Source organism: Thalia democratica, chromosome 3 (assembly GCF_965202585.1).
Source record: "Thalia democratica chromosome 3, ktThaDemo2.hap1.1, whole genome shotgun sequence".
Classification (NCBI taxonomy): Eukaryota; Metazoa; Chordata; class Thaliacea; order Salpida; family Salpidae; genus Thalia; species Thalia democratica.
In genome coordinates, this window is record NC_139167.1 from 30,886,616 (window position 1) to 30,907,993 (window position 21,378).

General features: G+C 25.6%; 1 protein-coding gene and 1 pseudogene across 1 annotated transcript; both read right to left on the reverse strand.

The window, feature by feature from the left end:
• Nucleotides 1-454: 454 nt before the first annotated feature.
• On the reverse strand, nt 455-5,386 carry LOC145832178 (ubiquitin-conjugating enzyme E2 E3 pseudogene; annotated as a pseudogene).
• A 6,118-nt stretch (nt 5,387-11,504) lies between these two features.
• LOC145832179 (ubiquitin-conjugating enzyme E2 2-like) lies at nt 11,505-12,161 on the reverse strand. Its single transcript, XM_082939517.1, has one exon. It carries the CDS (start codon nt 12,159-12,161, stop codon nt 11,505-11,507), a length of 657 nt encoding a protein of 218 aa, XP_082795643.1.
• Between the last annotated feature and the right edge of the window lie 9,217 nt (nt 12,162-21,378).

The window sequence follows — 21,378 nt, forward strand, 5'->3', positions numbered from 1 at the left end:
TACTAAAATTAAAGAAAGTTGCTTATAACACTCCTAACAAAATTAAAAGCATTATGATAAAATAATATCATGATTTAATTGTCGTTATCAAACATTTAACTTTTTTTATTACACTTAAATTTATGCATATTTTATATACTTCAAGGATAGTTTTGAAACAAAAACAAGTCTAAGTAAAACAAAAAATTCTTAAAATTGTAGGAATAAATGTATTTATCAAAGCTACTGAAGCATAAAATTTCAACTATTTTTTTTATATAACTAAAGGAACTTCAATTAAGGCAACCTACAACTACCCGTATATAAACAGAAACATGTGTTCTTTTTTTCTGAAATTTATTCTATCAAAATACTACTTAACTTATAAACATTCTATATAAAATACTACATTACATATTGTAAGATGTAAATGTTCAGATAAGTTACAGTACTTCATTGAATGAAGTCACTAAAATTATTTTTCATCAGTTGCGTACTTCTTTGTCCATTCCCTGCAAACTCTGTCGTATCCTTCAGGATTGCTGACGTACTGAGCTGCTATTTCTGGCACGAGACAGTCATTTGGGTTGCAGTCGGTGAGAAATAACTGTATGGACAACAATGTTGTTCGTATAGACATAGCCGCAGCCCAATTAGAACCAAGAACATCTAAACTTATATAACCTTCGCTGTTAACATTGCAGTGGTATATTTTGGTTTTAAATGTAACCTTTGGTGGTTTAAACGGATAATCAGCTGGGATACTCAAGTCTAAAACAAAAGTTCCGCCTTCGTAAGGAGTCCCTGGAGTTCCTTGAATCACAGCTTCCCATTCAAACAAGTTGTCTTCTTTTAGATAAGCAGTGATGTAATGTGGTGAGTTTGAATTAAGGTATTTCAGCTCTTTTTGAAGTCTTCGTTTCGCAACGATAGTTTGCTGATCACCGTCTTTTAGAGAATCATTTTTTTACGTTTTTGCAGTTCAATGACATTTTGTTATCATCTAACGACGATATATTTCAATTTAATTTAGTCTGTACTATGTTTAATTTATTATTTAACAACAGAAAATTAAATTATCATAATAAGTCTGATAAATTTTCCTATTTAATTATTTAGATTAAGCTGAGTGAGTAGAAGTTCTCATGGCATCGGCCTGCAGTTCTAAGGTCGCTTTTGATAGGTTTATATTATTCTTTTATTTATTCAAAATATAATTTTTAATATTTTTTCAGCCTTTTTATATATATGGGTAAGCTGGGTTAGGGTATAGATGTTATTAACTTATTGCTTCATTATCACTTTACCCAGTTTGCATATTGTTACGAATGAAAAAATACTACCTCACAACTGCAGCCGACCTATCGTCATGTGTCACAATTCGTTTTAAGTTAAAAAAATATTTCATTCGGAATCCGATTTTATACATTATGAAATAAAATTTTACAGTACTTAATAAACAAGTGTTTCTGTAAGTTTTAAAAATATCTATAAATCCCATATAACATAAATGTTTATAATATAAAAATTTTGTATAATTTAAAATGTTTAATGGAAAAAACATTAGCAAAGTTACCTTTTCAAAAATCACAATAAATAATTAAATACTTTAGTAAGATAAAACATAAAGAAAGTTTGAAGCTATATAGAGAACTACAACACTATAAACTACAAGTCCAGTAAGTATTGAAACTTCTAGTACAGAAATTTATAAAACTAAATTAAATGTTCAATCTCTATGTGATTGTTTTTGTTTTAAATGTTTTCTGAGTTATACTAGGCAGTGACTGCACATACATACAAACATGTCATATGTAAAAAAAATGTTAATTAAATTTTATTCCTTACAATTGTTTAATCACTACGCTTTAAGCTTAAAAAACAATAAAAGATTAACTAAAAAGCTTAAGCAGAACTGAAAATTTGATATGAATAATTCTAATAACAATTAGATCAATAACGGAGTATATGTTGTTCACCACAATTGCCAGATTGGTGTGAGTACATCACTCAAGCATGGTATTTATGTTAAAAGGACAAAATTTCAATTAGTGTTTAGAATTTTTAATTCTGTAGTTCTGACAGCTCCTTAATCAACATTTTAAATATGGTCATGTTGAAAACTACTCAAGGTGTATTTCTATAAAATTAAATATGTTTTTAGTTTTAACTTATATAAACAGTTTGATTTTAAAACAAAGTATCTCAAAAGCTTAATTAAACATAAAACAAAATATTTAGCTATTTTTTTTTTATTATGACGTGAAAAGTATTTCCTGGTTACTAAATAGTTGAATTTAACAAACAACATATTCAAAAGTTGCTTTTTTAAACTTAAACTAAACACATTAAAAAAAGTAAACAAACTTTTACTGTATTAGGGTTGCCATTTTTTAAGTCATGAAAACTGTTGTAAGTTACTAAATACTGTTTTGAGTCATCCTAATGTTTTGTTAAGTCCTTAAAAAATAGTTTTTGTTTCTAGCGAGCTGATTTAGATGTTCACTAGCTTTATGAGAAATACTGTTTTCAAAAATTTAACCTTCAAAATTTTAATAATTTAAAAGCAAAATTTAGGATAGTTTTGTGTAATCATGTTAGTTACCTTTATATAAGATAGGAAAATAGTTTAAATTTTATTAGCCATCTTATATGACTAAATTTAATTTTACCACATAAAATGCTAACCTGCTTAAATCATGAAAGAGATTGATTTCAGATTTATAAAAAAGATTCAATGTTTATTTTAACAAAAGTGAAGAACTAGACACGGCTTAAAATTAATGTATAATTATTTCCAATTGAATAAAGGTCATATTCTTAATGAAAATTGGTTATATAAAGCAGCAAAATATTGAAATTGAATACACCAAGTCTAATTAAAGATCTAAAAAGAACCTGTTCTTTGATTAACTAGCCTAAAAATTCCCTAATGATTTTGTGAAAATCAGAACTGCCCTGAACTATCTTAAGTTTTAAATTTAAAAAATATTCTGAGCTATCCTGACTTATCTTGATATGTCTTAAAATTTTAAAATATTCTGTGTTATCCTGAGTACCCTAATGTGTGGCATCCCAGCTATGAGTTAAAGCTTTTTAAGTCTCTCTATTCTTAAAGTAATTGGTTAAAAGTTATAAAAAAATTGGTATTGAAAATTAATATTTTCTCATCTACAATAATTTTATTGTAATTATTTATATTAATCATAGACTGTAAAACAAAGAAAAAACTTAAAAATTATAAGTAGTGTCTTAAAGGTTGTTTATTTTAATAAATTCTGTGAAATTTTATTAAGACTTTAAAATTGATGAGTTCTTTTTAGAAAAACTAGTATTATTCAAATTACGTAACATATTAAATAAAAAAAAAAATGTTTAAAATGTTTAGTATTATTACACTTTTTTGAATGAAATAAATATTTTATATTGAAAATGTGTATTTAACAGGATGGCAACTCTTGTGGCAATAAAGCAAGCCTGATTATTAAAAACTAACATGAGCTTCATAAAACTAGCTTGAGTTTATGGAAAAATATTAAAATATAATTTGAGCCACAAAGTGAAAAAAGATATTGTTGATCAAGCTTGGATATTAAACAACATCTTAATTGTAATTGAGGAACTAATAAAAATATAGACACTAATAATTCTGAAAAAAAAATTCATAATAGGCGAGCATTTGTAAATTATCACAATTCTTTTTAGTTTTATAACAGCCTGAGCTAATAAATTGTTTTGAAAATGCCTGAGTTACCCTAAGTATCTCAAGTGTAAGTCAAGCAACCCTGATGTAATTAAAAGTTTGTCTTGTATCAGATAAGAAAACTTAAAATCAAAGGAAAACCACTCAAAGGGTAACTTGTAATAATAATAAATTTAATTAATCACGTTGACAAAAGTTAAAAACAGTTTAAATTAAATTTTAAAAGATAGTTTGTGATTTTTATGTGCTTTTTTACCATTAAAAAATGTTTAATCACAATTAAAAAACAAAGGCATTTTCTTATACTTTTGTACAAATCAGTAGTATTTTTTTAATACTTATCAAGAATTCAAAATTTTTTTGATTTTTCTTCAGGGTTTGCTGATCCTTTTCCAGGTTTTTGAATAGAAAAAAACAGTTTTTTTCAGTTTAAGTTCTAATTTAAGGTGAAAATTTGTCTGAAATTGTTTATAAATATTTTAAAGATACTGCAGTGCTACTTAAATGTGTCTTTATTTTAAAAACTTTAAAAAAAAAAAAAATTTCGTCATTCCGAATTGGGTTTAGTAGAATTTTACAAATCAATCTAAATTTCATATTTATACATAAATTGTTTAAAAATTGAAGTTTTATGTGATTTTTGTCCCAAATTCCAAGTTTTACCAGGTTAATATTCAAAATTTCTCAAATTTTAGGTTTTTCTAGATAAATTCAAACCAAATTATCTAGCTCCGAAATTTTCAGGTTTCCAGTTTTTTTTTGTAACTCAGATTTATTTAGCATACAAACTAAGTAGTATCTTATCAACAAAAAGGTAAAAATGAATGTAAATTGTTTTATTTCAAATACAAAATCGAAGCTAATATTTCAAAATTTACTTATGTTAGATTTGTTAACAAACATCGTTTTTTTAAAGAAATTTTACGTTTTTTAAAGTATAGGTATTTGAGTCATTTTTAATTTAAAGCTTTTTTAAGATTAAAAGTTGTGAAAAGTAGTATAACAACCAGAATTGCCACTGGTTCTTTAATTTCCGGGTTTTTCCGTTTTTTTTTTTTAGTTTCTAGAATTCCAGGGATATTCAAGTTTTTTTCTCAAATTGTCAAATTCCAAGTTTTTCTAGGTAAAGTGGCAACTCTGTACAACCTTAAAAAGATACTGTAAACCTTCTTTAAATGTATTTTTTACTAAAAAACTTATGATAATAACAAAACCTTTCTATATCTAAATAATAGAAACTAGTGTCAAATTAAAATTTTACCACTTGAAATGTAAAGTCTGCCAAAAACTCCAGATTTTTTAGTGATTTGTATTGAAATTTCAAGGTTTTGTTGAAATTTTTTCAAATTCCAGGCATTTCAAGGTTTTTGAGCCTAAATTGTCAAATTCCAGGTTTTTCAAGTATTCCTGGTTTTTTGATAACCTTGAAGTTACTATGCAATTACTTCAAGAAGCATTTAAACTAATAAATGTATAAGGACATTAAACATTATTTATACTTAACAAGTACATAACAGAAATTAAATAAAAGTTAAACATTTTCTAGAATAGTTTAACTAATGTATCTTTTTATTGGTGATAAACGACAATTTTAAACTAATTTTATCTGGCATTGAAAGACTTCTAGTATGTAATATAGTAATAAAAACACCCAAAACTTTGTTTAGTTAATGTACCTTCTGAAATAGTTGACTGTAGAGCCATTTTGAAGCTGATCAACAAAGCCCCTAATATGACTAATAAATTTAAACTTTATTATTGAGGGCAAAAATTTCAAATGTATAACATTGATTAGTGAATTTAAACTTTATTATCAGGGACATAAATTTTAAACGTAGATGTTATAAAAAGACTTTTAACATTTTTATTTAAATATGCCATATATTTAAAATTCGACGTATTTTGCCATGTTTGCCATGTTTTAACATAGTTTCTATATTTCGCCGTATTTGCTATCCTTTACCATAATTTGCTATCACTTGCTATGTTTTGTCAAACTTGCTAAACAAAAAATTGCAGGAGAGCACAATATTGCATGAAGATACTTTTGCACATAAACAAATCTGCACGAGTTGACAGAATTGCACGAGGTAACAAAAATACACAAAGACAATTTTGCACCAAAGGTAAAATTTGCACGATAATTAAAAAGCAAAAAAAAAAACTTAAAAGTAAATTAATAAACCAAGAAAAAGAAAAAAAGAGTTATACTGAGAGTAATGGTTAGGGGTATAAGTGATAATTAAAATAAAAAAATAACTAATAAAAACTGTTATTAGAAAAACAATAGAAATATATAAATAAAAGTATACTAATTAAAAGACAAAAAGCTATCGACCGAGGGTTAGGGGTAACAGTGATAGAAAAAAATAAAGAAGTATTGAAATTTCTTTATTACATATGAACTAGCATGCGTCTTTTAACAAAATAAAAACAAACTTTCGGTTAAAATTCTCACAAGAAACACCTAAACTGAACAGTTTCTATCGTGTATAAACTTGTTGACAACAGTTTAGATTACTTTTTTGACCATAACTTTAGTCACATACACTTCTACTGTCTGGTTTTTTCTCTTTTTAAAATTTTCGATGAACATTAAGACAGTAAATTGATTTTAAACTTTATTAAAACCCTTTGAAGGTAAGCAATTTTGTAATTGGCTTAGTTTTGCTTATGTCATTTTTACCCATATTAAGTACAAATCTTAAACCAATGTAATACATATGCATATGTGTACTTTATAGATTTTACACAAAGTATTATGTGTTCTTTAAATAGTTAAGTTTGTCTTTAAACATATTACTTACTTTTTATATATTTTATACATTGTTTTCACAATTATTTTTAACTAAATTAAAATTTAATGAGCAGCATCTTTAAGATTAACATGTAATAAAAAAGGATCTTTTTTAAGAATGATTATTTGATATTTCTAATCACTTGTTTACTAAAATTAGTACAAAATTCTTAAAGCCGTAATTTCTTTAAACTATACGAATTAAGAAAAACAAAAATAATAACATTTATGTGAGTTATATTTTAGTTATTTAAAGAATCTATTTTAGCTATAATATATGGATTTTTAAGATCCATTTACTACAAATCTATTTTACAAATTATTTTTTTTAATTACAAAAACTCAGGACAAAATTCTTCAAAAAACATTTTTAATGAGTAAAAAATTAAAAAAAATTCAGCTAACCCCTATAAACTACTTTTGTTAGCAACTAATGTTATAAATAAATTTTGAGTAAGTAAACAGTTATAGGTTTCATCAGAAAAAACTCGATAAAGAAATTAAGCAAATTTAATTAGATATTAGAATTTTTTATTGTATAAAATATAATTCCATCTATTGGTAGTTCAGTTTTAATTATTTTCTACATTTCAAAGGTGATGTGCTTAATTAGCGATGTAACTAGTCAAGCCAAAACTACTTTCTGGGAAAAAACAAAAACAAATTTCTTTGATTTCCAAATTTTTTAATGTCTTAAAAGTTATTCTTACCTTTTAAAGTTTGATCTAAATAAAAAATATATTTGTCTAGCCCTACTGTCTCCTAAAATTGAAACAAAATAGAATTTCTTAGTTTAAATCTACAAGAAATCTTAATATTTGAAAAGCAAAAAAATTTTTCGTAAATTTCAATATTGTTCTAGTTTATTATTAACTAGATTATAGTTGCTTCTAATTATGATGAAATTAAACAGTTAAGCAACGAACTAACATTTTATTGAAAGCATAAATTAACATGTAGTAAACTTGTAGTATAACCAATAAGAACGCAATTTTATTAGCTAAAGAAGTGTATTAAAACATATGCTCACATTTTCATATTAAAACTATTATTAAAAATTTACATAACCTAAATGAAATAAATAAACTTTAATCAGTTTAGCTATATTATTGATTCGTAATAAAATTTTTTTTTCAAACAACCTCTTAAAAACTTCTTATCTTTCTAAATTAAATTTGAAATAATAAACTATAATGATACTGCATCAAGCATTAAATTAAAAATTATATAAAAAAATTATTCAATTTGTCATTTAGTTGTTTCGTTACCGATATATTTATGCGAAAATTCTATAAAAGTTTAAATAAATGATAGAAAAAAAATTGTTATAATATAAATTATTTTCAAACATGTTGTTGAATACAGACATATTATGTTTTAGGTACCAAACTTGGAGCTAGCTGTCAAGTATAGGCTAGCTACCAAGGGTTAGTTAGCTACCAAGTATGAGTTAGTTTTTCAAATGCTTTTAGTATGTGTTTACTTAGATAATTTTTGATAAAAAATTGATTTTTGTTATTTACAATCTAGAATTAATAAACTTTTTAGCCTTTTCAATAACTTATTACACTTTTTTGATCATTGTATTTATTACTGAATTGTAAGGTTTTACTTAAGCTTTTTTAGTTTACTACTTTAGATTCTATTAGGTTTCCGAGTAAAAGGTTTAAATCAAAAAAAAATATATAAGTCTTATCTTACTGAAGTCATATTTTAACATTTAAAAATGCATATTACGTTAAATGATATCAAATAATATGTATGGCTTATAATAGCAAATAACATTTCGTGGCTTTAATTTAAATATATCAATTAACTTACTAAATCAGTTATTAACGTTTGCTGTTTTGCTTATTTCCATTTACATAAGATCTATTTTATGTTATTTAATGAATTCTTAATGTTTTTTTCCGAACACAAAGAATAAACTATCTATCTTGCAATGCAAGGTAAACAAATTTTAATTAATGTTAATGTATTATAAAATAATATCGTGACGTAGTTATTAGATATCTTTTCGAATGTTTAGAGATGATTTAGTCTTATGAATTAGTAGTTTATCAACCTTATGTGAGTGCTTTATGTTTTGATTAGTTGCTATGTATTGTATTTTACTTTAATAAATTATAATATAGATTTAATAATTAAAAATATTTCATAATTTATTGTTATTTTATACATTTAGATTTGACATTGTTTATTATATGTATTTTTAGTCATTTAACTACAAAAGTCTATAGTACTTATACTTCTTTTTACTGAACACATCATATATACATTTACCATAGCTTCTACTGTTTCCTTACTGTGTTAATTTTTTACAAAGCTCTGTTGAACGGGTAGGTGTCAAATTTGCACGAGGGGACTAAATTGATCGAAAACATTTTTGCACAAAGAAACTTTTGTACGAGCAGACAATTTTCCACGGAAACATTTTTGCACGAGTTTGATTTTTTTTTTGTATTTTCACTTAAGCATTTTTTTCAATATACTTTTTTATTTTTTTTCGTGCTACCCTTAAATTCGATTGGTAGATTTTTGTTTTCTGATAATATTTATTTTCTATTTTTTATATTAATTTTTTTCAGTTATTTTTTATTTTTATACTTTCAATTAATGTTACCCCCTAACGCTCGGACAGTAACTTTCTTTTTCTATTAATTTATCTGTTAGTACTTTTATATTTATATACACTTTTTTCTTATTAGAGAATAACTTAGATATATTTTTTCTTACTGTCGTGCAAGAATGAGACTCCGTGCTAAATTGTAACTCGTGAAATTTGTCTTCGTGCAATTTTGACCCGTTTGCCTGTTTAACTGCGATAACGTCTTAACACACAGAAAAATGTTACTGTTTGATAAAGAAAGAGTGCTGTTTAATTTTACTGTTGATTTTTAAATATTCTCTAAACGTTGGAATTTTTATCTGTTTTACAACAATTTGTTAACACGCTAATAGCAAATTCAGCTTTTATTTAAGTAAACTTACATATTACAAGTTCTTAAGAACATTTGAGTGTTTTAATCTTTTACTCTTCTACCATTAGTGTTTTTTGCAATTTCTTTTTTACTGTTTAGTAGTCGTTCCAACTAAACACATACTACTTAAAATTTAGTAGAGCTTTTTTCCGGTGCATAACTTACTAAAAATATATAACAGAAAACATTTCATTTTAAATTTATTTAAGTACTTTCAAATAGGACTCGTCAGAAATTGTTTCCTATTGAATTTGAATGAATACAAATTGAAATAAAATTATACTGCAGTTTAAAGTTTTAAGATATAAAATGACGTAATAATCAAAAGTTAAAATTAAATAAGTGCTAATGTTAAACAAATTTGGTATACTAATAAAACTCGGTAGAACTAAAACAATCTAAATAAAAAAGCGAATTTTTTTTTTTAAATTAAAACTATGCTTAAAAATAAAGTTAAACAAGAAACTAATTACCTTAAAATTACTAATATAAGGATTTAAAAAGTCTAGTCTGGTAAACAAACTTTTTCTGCTTGCATAAACTGGGCTTTAAAGATTGAATACATAAAGCTTCCAGAATATGCAATTGGAAAGAGTTCTCCGCTCTCACTAAGACTGAAAAATTGTCCTTTTTATAATTTTTAACACACTCAGGATTGTCCAACAAATGTTGCCCAATCGCCGAGAAGTATTTTTTAGTTGGTTTCTCAGAACGGCCATCAAACCACTTTTTCAAAACTTTCGGAACATGTTGATCGATTCTTACATGAAACCTTTGAGATGTTTTTCCCACGTAGTCACTACCACAGTGACAACTAAATTTATAGATGATGTTACTTTTTTCATGGGTGGGAGAAACATCTTTGTAAATTCCACTCAGAGGTCGATCAGTATACAAAACTGTTCTTAAATGAACAGAGCTGAAAACTTGGCTTATTTCCTCAGAAATTTTCTTAGAAAACCTCTCAGAAATATTTCCAAGGTAAGGAAGTTTTAAGTATACTGGACACCTCTGAGGGCCAATCATTTTTAAAGCTGTTGAACTTCTAGCTCTTGTTATAACTTTCGAAACTAAGTTACCTGGATAACCAAGCGAAAGGAAAGTGTTTTGAAGTGTTTTCAACTCGCCTTCAAGAAAGCAAGGAGAACAAAGTCTGGTGAAATGCGTCATTTTATATCTTAAAACTTTAAACTGCAGTATAATTTTATTTCAATTTGTATTCATTCAAATTCAATAGGAAACTATTTCTGACGAGTCCTATTTGAAAGTACTTAAATAAATTTAAAATGAAATGTGTTCTGTTATATATTTTTAAAATTTAGTAAAACTTATTCTTGTAAGGTTAACAACTTTGTAATTGAATTTAATTTCAAAACTTTAATAGTAACAGTAAACTAAATAAAATAAAAAACTTTTCAACACTCCTAACTAACCTAAAAATATTAATGAAATGCCTCTATATAATAAACGTTGTTTTACTAGAACTAATAATTTTTTTTATAAAACTTCTTTATAAAAATTAAAAGCATTATGGTAAAAAGACAACATGTTTTAATTGTCATATGTTTTAATTTTTTAATAAATATAAATAAAAGCATACTTTGTATACTTGAAGAATAGTTTTAACATAAAAACAAATCAAAGAAAAACTATTTTTTTTTAAATTTCAGCCATAACCTCCATTGTGGGTAGATAAATATCGCACAAAGTAACTTAAGCTTAAATTTCAGGTAAAAAAAAAGAAACCTATATCAATTACTTGGAGTACTTTAACATTTAATTTCAGGCAACCTTAAAGGCTACCAAAGCATAAAACTACAGTTTTGATTCAAAAAAGAAACTTATATCGATTATTAAAAGTGCTTTATTTAAGATAAACTTGTTTACAACTATATGTAAATAAAATAAGACGATATTTTGTTTTATTTAAATTTATTCCATCTAAATACTACTCAACTTAAAAACATAAAATATTATATACTACATTACATGTTATAAAATACACGTGTTCAAATAAGTCATAGTACTTCGTTCAATGAAGTTACTAAAAGTCAGCTTCTTCTATTGCGTACTTCTTTGTCCATTCCCTGCAAACTCTGTCGTGTTCTTCGCGATTATTGACGTACTGAGCTGCTATTTCTGGCACAAGACAGTTATCAGGGTTGCAGTCGGTGAAAAATGACTGAATTGACAACAATGTTGTTCGTATAGTAAAAGACGCAGCCCATTTAGAACCTAGAACATCTAAGCTTATATAACCATCGCTGCTTACATTGCAATGGTATATTTTTGTATTAAAAGTAACGTTTGGTGGTTGAAACGGATATTTATCCGGGAAGCTCAAGTCTATAATGAAGGTTCCGCCTTCAAAAGGAGTTCCCGGAGGTCCTTGAATCGAAGCTTCCCATTCAAACAAGTTGTCTTCTTTTAAGTGAGCGCTTATATAATCTGGTGAGTATAAGTTAAGTTCTCTCAGCTCATTCTGAAGTCTTCGTTTCGCATAAGTAATTTGCTGCTGATGGTCTTTCAGAGAAGCATTCATTACGCTTTGGTTTTTAATAAATTTTTTGTAAGCATCCAAAGACGATACACTATGTTGGTTATTGACAGAATTGCTCTTAGTTTTAGTATTAGAATTTGCTCCTACCATCCCTAACAGGTTGAGTTCGTCTTCAATTCGCTTTTTTTGACCAGGCGACATTTTAATCAATATTTTAACATAAGCTGCGTGATGTATAAAATGGTAGTTGTCATGATAAACTATTTGAAAAATATGTTGGTAGAGTTTGTGTATTTAGTATTATAAAAAAATATTAAACTCATATTATTGTATAAATTAAATAACTAAAATATACAAAAAAAAAAAAACTATCAGGCCTGGATTGTTGTATGCCTTACGACAAGCTTGGGTTGAAATATGGTTTGATCATAGCACTTGGATTATCAAACCAGAAGCTTTCGATAGACTGAGACTTCTTACTGATTCTCTTCCGTCAGTGGCAACCGAAAAACCTACTATCTTATTCGTATGTGAATATTTTGGAACTAACACCAAACAAATAAATGTTTAAGTTAAAAAACAGTCAATACATACAATTAATTTCTAGCTGCATTAAATTTAGGGTTTGTATGGCGTAGTGTTTGTCAAATGTTATTGGCATATTTTCTTTAGGTTATCAAATTTTTTTCCAGATAACACGTTTTAGGGTCTATCTTTAGTTTGAATTTAAGTTTAAGGTAAAAAAATCTTATTACTTATTATGTAAAAATTCTAAAGAATTCTAGTTTTTTTCATGTTTTAAAAACATTTGCATCCCAAGCTACAAGAGTAAGAGCTTTTATAGAAAATGAACTGCATTTACGAATTAATAGATGAATTTTCTACATAACACTTGAAATTGTAGACTAAATCATCTACATCAATTATTAAAGTTGTTCTTTTGAAAAATTTGTTTGTTCTTACTCTTGGAAAATTTTTAGTTTGATGAAGACAGGGTCGCCACTCGTTTTTTCCTAATTTCTTCCAGGTTATTCAGATGTTGTTCCAGAATTTTAAAAGCTGATCACTTTTGATATTTTTTATTAGTAAGTTATTATTTGTTTAAAAAACCGATAGTCAAAATATATAAATTACTTAGGAGTTACTGTTAGTATTAAAATTTATTTTATTATTTTAGAACCTGTATTGAATTCTATTAAGATGGTTGTTTAAAAGCCGTAATATTGGTTTAATACAAATAGCTAAAAGTTAGCTTATTTTTTTTTATTTACTTAACTATGTAATTCACTAAAAAAAACTTTTAACATGTGAAAATTAATTAAATTTTATAAAACAATAATAAGTTGTATAGTATAACATATACTATTGTCTCACAAACTGTGTTAAGTAAAGTCCTTCAAAAAGATGACAGTCTAATTAAATATTTTATTCCTTTATAAACAAAAGTAATGTATAAAAATAACTACTTATTTTCTTAATCGATGACTAAACAAAAGTTTTTTTAATTTTCAATGTTTTGGTATCTTCATAAAGTTTATAAAAACGTAATCAACAGAACCTAAGCGTTTGGTTAAAGATACTATAAAAATTAATAACAACAATTACCTTTAAAAAAATCAAATACTTAATTTTTCAAAAACAATATATCCTAGAGAAAGATACTTGAGAATGTTATGAATAAAAAGTTACTTGAGAATGTTTTGAATAAAAAGATATTAAACTATTTAAATTAAAATCAGAAACTAGTTGTAAAAAGTAAACATAGTTAATAATAATATTGTATGTTTTGGTTTTTAGAAAACAAATAGAGAGATCTCAACTGCTGGAGGAGAAGTAATATATTTATTCTTAAAAAATTTTTTTTTTAAACTATTTTAACTTAGTTTGCAAAATAAATTTTTGAAAGAATAAATATAGTTAATAATAAAATAAATAAACTTCTTCTCAACATACTCATACACACATACTATATCTCTGATCATGATAAATATTTACATCAGTTTTATTTACTTCTGATATTTAATTTCTCATTACCTTAATACTTAGTTCAGTTTAATGATTTTATTTTGATCAGTTTTAAAGAAATAAAACGGCAAGTTAAACTGCTACTTTATTAAAATATACATAGAGTTTAAGTAAGGCATAAATTAAAATTATTTTAACTGCTTTTGTTGTATTATGATGTAGTTAATACACTAAATATGCAAATTTCGTCTGTAAAATTTTTTTTTCTAATATAAAAGCAAATTCTTCTGCTTTTTTCCTTATAGGTTTTTTTGATTTAGAATATAAAGTGTGTCGAGTCAGCTAGGCAGAAAGATATTACTGATGCAATGTCATTTCATTTTCATGTTGATGTATATATAAAATATATTTCAAATCACTTTCTGTTATTAGAAGTTATAATTATTGAGAGCATTTTATATAAGTAGAAAGAACAACAATTAACTGCTATAAGTTTAAAACTAAAAAATATTTGATAAAAAGCTTTGAAATTATAGAATTAAAACATTTAAATAGATTTTAAAATTTAAGTATTAATTTATTTAAATGTACAATTTTTTAAAAACTTTAAATATTAGTAATTCGAAAACATTTATTGTTTAATTAAAGAAAAATTTTTTAAGTTTAAGAATAAAAAATACACTTATTTCAATAAATTTACATGCACTTTCTATAACATATAATTCTAGATTTTTTACTTATAGACAGGTTCTCTCAATACTCATAATTTCTAATAACAAAAAGTAATTTAAAATGTTTTATATATATCTATGACACTAGATCAGTAATGAAATGACACTACATGCAGTTGAAATGACACTATATCAGTAATATCTTTCTGTCTAGCTGACTCGACACATTTTATTTTCTAAATCAAAAAACTAAAAGTAAAACAGCAGAAGAATTTGCTTTTTATATTAAAAAAAATGTACGACACTTGAGACAATTGTATTTAGTGTAATAAAGACAACATAATACAACAAAAGCAGTTGAAATGTCTTTAATTTATGCCTATAATTACAAACTTTCATTTAAGATATAAATTATAAGTCTAGGACATGTATAAGTAGTTTTACTACTGTTTAAGTCGAAAAACAAAAGAAAAGTGATTTTTTGGGTTTAAATCAGTTTTTTCAAAAGCAACTTTTTTTTATTGAAAAATTATAACTTTTTTAATTCTTTTTAGTATATCAAAAACACATTCGAATCATATTTACTTAATTGAATTTTACAATATGACCAAAAAATGTGCTGTAACCCCTACATTTTACAGACAAATTTTGCACATTTAGGGTGATTATGGCGTCATACATCAAAAGCAGTTAATATGTCTTCAAATATATGTCAATAAGTATAAGCTTTCATTTAAGACAGGGGTCGGCAAACTGCGGCCCGCGGGCCAAATGCGGCCCTCGAAGGGTAAATGTGCGGCCCGCGAGCACGTTTATTTTTTGAATGGAATGCGGCCCGCGGAAGAAAATTTTGTGGCCCGCGAGCATGTAAATGTGGCCCGCTGAGCAAAAAAAAAATTAAGTTAAATTAATTTTGGTTTTTTGTTTAATTTTATTAAATTCGTTTTAAGTCCCTGTTTAACATTTAAAAAGAATCAAAAAACTTTACAGTATCAGCTTAAAAATGTAAAAAAGACAGATTAACATTCCACCAGGTTTTTTTCTCAGTTTAATCGTAACTTTCTTTTTAAAACAGCAAGTTTAGGTATTTTTTACATGTTTTTTAAAACTAATAATCTTCTGTAGACGTTTTATTACTAAAAGTTATATTTTAAGGTGCACTAAAACAGTTAAAATAACACATTAGTAAGATAAATTGTTTATTTTTTATAGATTTTTACACACTTTAATATTTTTATAAGTTATTTTAGCATTTTAAACTAATCCCTATCACAAAGGTACAAAGATGCTCATATTTTAATCGGCATAATGACAATTCCCGACCGCGATTATTCCCACTCGCCTTAATTACCACTCAAAAGTGTTTTTAAATTTTATTATTTATTCCTTTATTTTTTAATATTTTAGTTTTTTTATTTAATATTAATTTATTTTTTACCATTACTGTTACCCCTAACCCTTGGTTGGTATGCGGTTCTCGGATTTGATTGAGTGGGAAATGATTGCCAGTTGGAAATTAGCGGTTCCCATTTTAAACCACATTTTATTTAATACTTAAATTATATCAAATTTAGTTAATTTATAGTTTTCTAAAATTATTGTTTATACATGTAGTATCTAGGTGTGTAAAGACACATTTAAAACAATACATGATATAAATTAAAATAGTTTTTGATAGGTATACATTTCAATTTTTCAAACAATGTTTTTTTGACAAACTAAGTTAACTTTTAATATAACTAATATACACAGTTACTGTTTTTTTGAACTACCTATTTAATACAAACTAAATTTAGGGATGGTAAATTTATATGGTTTGTATATTGTTAATCAAAATAGTTCAAGTTCAGGCAAATAAACAATTAAAAATTGCCACACACTTAAACTATGACTATCTGTAGATTTCAAATCTCAAGTCAGTTTAGTCATTTTTTTAGTTTTTGGTTCGAATAAATGTTCGTATATTAAAATATTAGACTAGTTTTTGGTTGTTAGGCAGACTTTTTTTGCTTTATGAGTGGCAAATTAAATTTATGATGTATGTTTTGTCAAATTTACAGTGTTGGTTTGAATTGTAATATATATTAAACTCCAAGTCTTGCAGCTAATAAAATTTTAAATATTATTTTTAAAATGGTATACATATAGGTGTGAAAAATTAGTGTTGCTAAAAAACTTGAATCCCGGAAAAGCTTTAAATTTGAAAATTATGTTTAAAAATTCTAGAAAAACCTTGAATTTGATAATTTGTGAAAAATACTGGAAATTTAAACATCTTTTACGTGTAAAGTATGAAATTTCGATTTGACACAAACATTTTTTTATAAAGGTACTTTTTTAAACACATTAAAAGTAGTTTAACAGTATTTATTTAGTACTGCTATATTACTAAAGACAGTTTTTTTATTAAATGTAATTTAATGTTGTACCAAAAAAAGAAGCAGAAAACTATACTTTCAAAAACTTTATGTAAGTGCATTGCATCTTTGCTTTTAAAACACCTTTACCTATTGTTGTGCATTGCAACTAAACTTAGAAACTTTTCTAAAATATCAAAGTTAGTAAAAACACCTCTAATAAAAATTCTCAGATGAGCAATATTTGTTGTACCAGTTCTCTCATCTTAACAGATTGATTAAAGTTCTAATTTGGTTTATGTTGCTTTATAACCTTTAGAGATTTACTAAACACGACTTCTTGTTGTCATTGTAGAAACAAACAAAACAAAATTACTACCGCCAACATAAATTCTTTAAAAAGGTTTTAATTCTAAACGGTATCTTCTTTTTAGTAATTATTTTTGATACTTTATAACTTGCCTTAACAGTTTTTTTCTGATCAGTCTGTAAAAACTGAATATAACCATTTGCTTTATTGAAACTGACTAGAGCTATTTTTTGTTTCTCGCAATAACTCCTAACTAACGTTTTTTAGTTTTTATACCTCGTCTTATATTTGACATTTACTCTTTATATAAAACATCTTTATTGCAGATAAAGAATTGTTATAATGTTCAATAAAAGTTAAATTTTTCTACTTTTTAATGGCTTAATAAATTTTTAAACATTGTTAAAAATGTTTAAGAAACGTAATTGTCGATATAAGCTGACTTATGATACTAATTTTGCTATATATTTAATTTACTGTTAACAAACTTTGTTATTTATTTATTTTTGACTTTATTTTAAAAAGGGTTGCCAAACATACAGTTTAGTTTTAAAATTTAAAAATTTAAACTAGGTTAAACTTGTTTGAGACATTTAAAAAAAAACTCAGGTAAACTTTTATTTCAAACACTTTAAATAAATCATCGAATTCTCAGAACAGTTTTTATTACTGCAGTGTAGTTAACTAATTGTAATTTTTTCTGGTCTACTTATACATTGTGTACTTTTTATACTGAAGATATTTTAGTTAGGTGTCTGAGCTTGATTAATTGCAAGTTTTTTCACTTTTCTAAAGTGGAAACCCTGTTAAAAGCTTATTAATTACTAATAAGGTACTATATTAGAGTATTCGAGAATTAATTATATTAAAAAAAAGTACACAGTTAATTAAGACTAAAGTATATTTGTCAATGTAAATTTTACTCCAAGAAATTACTTAAATTAAAAAAGGCATTCTATGTGTAGCTAAATATCATCAAATTAATAAAGTGAACAAAAGTAAAACTTTCTTTAATGTGACTAAAACTAAAATCAAAAGATTATTCAAGTACCACTAAAACTAAAACTGCGGCCCGCGAAGATTTGGGAATTTTGAAATTTGGCCCGCGAGCACCATTTGCCTGCCGACCCCTGATTTAAGACATAAACTATAAGTGTAGGACATGTTAAGTGATTTTTTTACTATTTAAGTCGAAAAATCAAAAAATATGTGATTTTTGCGGGGTGAAATTAGTTTTTTGGGCGGCAAACTTTTTTTTACAGATTCTTCTTAATGAAGCAAAAAAAACATCCAAATCATATGGACTTAAATGAATAATACAATATGACCTAAAATGTGCTGTACTCTCTACCCCTTACTTCATACTTTTCTGTAAAAAAATTGTAACCTTTATGTTACAAGTACAAAATAATGTTTTTATTTCTTTGCTAATAACTTCCATTCATTAAAAACTAAAACTACAAATTTACAGATGATAAAAACTATAAATGTTTTAATTTTATCTATAAAAAAAAAATTGACAAAAACTTAAATGAAATTTTCCAGATTTTTGTTCAAATTCTAGGGTTTTCCACGTTTTTACGAAATTCTCAAATTCCAATTTTTACAGGTTTTGTTTGCCTAAATAGTCGAATTCCAGGTTTTATTAGGTTTCCAGGTAAAGTGGCATTTTTGTGAAGCGGAACAAGTCTAAGTTGCACGAGGCTACTAAATTGCATGAGGGGACTAAATTGCACGAAGGAACAAATTGCACCAAGAGTCAATTTTGCATGAGATACATTTTTGTACGAGAGTGAAAAATAAATATAAATAACTCAAAAATAAAAGTCACTGACCGAGGGTAAGGGTTGGGGTAACAGTGAAAGTAAAAATAAAAAAAACAACTAATAAAGTTATTGTTTAAAAAAATAAAATAAAACTATTTATAAAAAAAAACCTACGGACCGAGGGTAAGGGTTATAGTGATAGCAAAAAAAAAAAATCTTAATAATAATAATAATAATAATATTTTACCGACCGAGGGTAAGGGTTAGGGGTAACAGTGAAAGTAAAAAAAAATTAAAATTAATACAGAAATACCAAAACAAAAAAAAAAATTAAACCCCTGAAAAATTGTCTGCTCGTGATTAAGTGTCTTTGTAAAAAAGTGACCATTTGTGCATTTTTATCTTCGTGAAATTTTGTGCCTTGTGCAAATTAGTTTTCATGCAAAAGCATTATTGTGCAATTGTGTATGCTCGTGCAAATTAAATAGCTACCCCTGTTAAGAGTACTTATTTTAATTTTTTTGTTTTTTTTTAGTAATAGCAACAAAAAGCTTGACAACTAAACACAACAATTAAATAAGAAATAATGAAACACAACGTTGCATAAACTAGCCAAAATTTCAGAAAAAACTTTTACACTACCTTAGATTTAATAAAATACTGCAAAATAACCTACTTTTTTGTGAAAAATTTAAAGTTTGTGAATACAGGGTTGCCACTTTTTCAGTCATAAAATCTTTCCTGAGTGATCAGAAACTACCCTGAATAACCTTAAACTTCCTTGAGTTTTCCTGAGTTTTTTCAAATCCTTAAGAATTTTATTATTTATTAAAAAATTATAATGCTTATTCTAAGAATATTGAATAACTAGCCACAAGGCAAAATGTCTAAATAAGCACTTGAAAATACAAAAAATTAACTTTTTTGAACAAAGTGTTGAAACTGGATTAAATAAATCTCATTCTAGATCTAGAAAAAAAAATTCCAGAGATTTAGACAAAAATTTAAAATTTCCCTGAAATCTTTAGAAAAAACCAAAACTTCCCTGAGTTAAAAAATAAGAATCGAAATTTCCTGAGTCTTTCTGAGTTTCCCTGAGTCTTTTTGAGTTTCCCTGAAATTTTCTATAACTTTAAATTTCCCTGAATTTCCTTAGTGTGTGGCAACCCTGAAATTATCCAAAAAAATACTCATCTCCACAATTGAAATACTTTATAAACCTAAATCTTTCATGGAATCTGCATTTTTTTTGTAATTTATAAAATCAAGCTAGTAAATGTTCAACTCATATGCTTTCCATATTTTAAACTTTAGATTTGGTATTTAAAAAAAATATTTTAGAAAGACTTATTAGATAGCAAGTAAATGTTTTAGTACAAATTAATAATAACTGTATATAGCAAAAAAACATAAAAGTACGTGCCATTAAACTCATCTGAAAAAATAAGTACAAATAAATAAAATTTAGGTTTATTATAGTTTTTTTTAGAAATTATACTTGGTTTGTGAAAATCTGTTTTGACTTGTGTCAGTTTTACACCCAAAGCTTTTAATCCTAGCTGAAATAGCTGCACGTATTATTTTTCAATGCCCTCCGCTCAAATCTAATTAAATTTTATGTATAACATTAAAGTACATAATTAGTTCTAGCTTTATAGTATTTTAAAACACTTATTACAGGGTTGCCACTGGATTTTGAGAAATTTCTTTCAGGTTTTCTTAATTTCTTAAGGTTTTTTAAAGAACTCCTTTTTGGTTTATATTTATTTAAAATTTATTAAGATTTAAAATCTGTCATTAAAAAAAATAACAACATCAAAAAGATATGCTAAAGCTTCTTTAAACGCGTTTTTTAATTAAAAAAAATTTGATGATAAAAAACAATTTATGTATATGATGAAACTATTTAACATGCAAAATTCTTCAAACTTCTAGTTTTTTTAGTGATTTTTGTTCAAAGTTCTAGTTATTTCTTGTTTTTTTTTTCAAAATTTCCCAAATTCAAGGCTATTTTAGGATTTATTTTTGTGGCAACCCCATTACTAGTACTCAAAAATTATTATTGAGAAAGTTGCACTTAATAATGAATTATAAACTTAACTTTTTGTTCATTAAGGTTGCCATGCTATGAAAAGAAAATTTTCTTTTTTACCAAAAACAATTATGATTTTGTAAAATAAATCAGGCAAAATCTGACTTTGTTTTTAATTTTGTCAAATTTCTTGACTTTTTTTCGAAAACCCCCATTTTTTTCTGACTTTTGTTTTTTTTAGTTTTTGTAGGCAGTAACTAGACTTTATTAGTTAACTCAATTTTAATTTTTTTTAAATGTTAGCGAATTAAATAAAA

Coding starts and splice junctions, on each gene's coding strand:
- LOC145832179 (XM_082939517.1), bottom strand. CDS start 12,161: ATGTCGCCTGGTCAAAAAAAGCGAATTGAAGACGAACTCAACCTGTTA.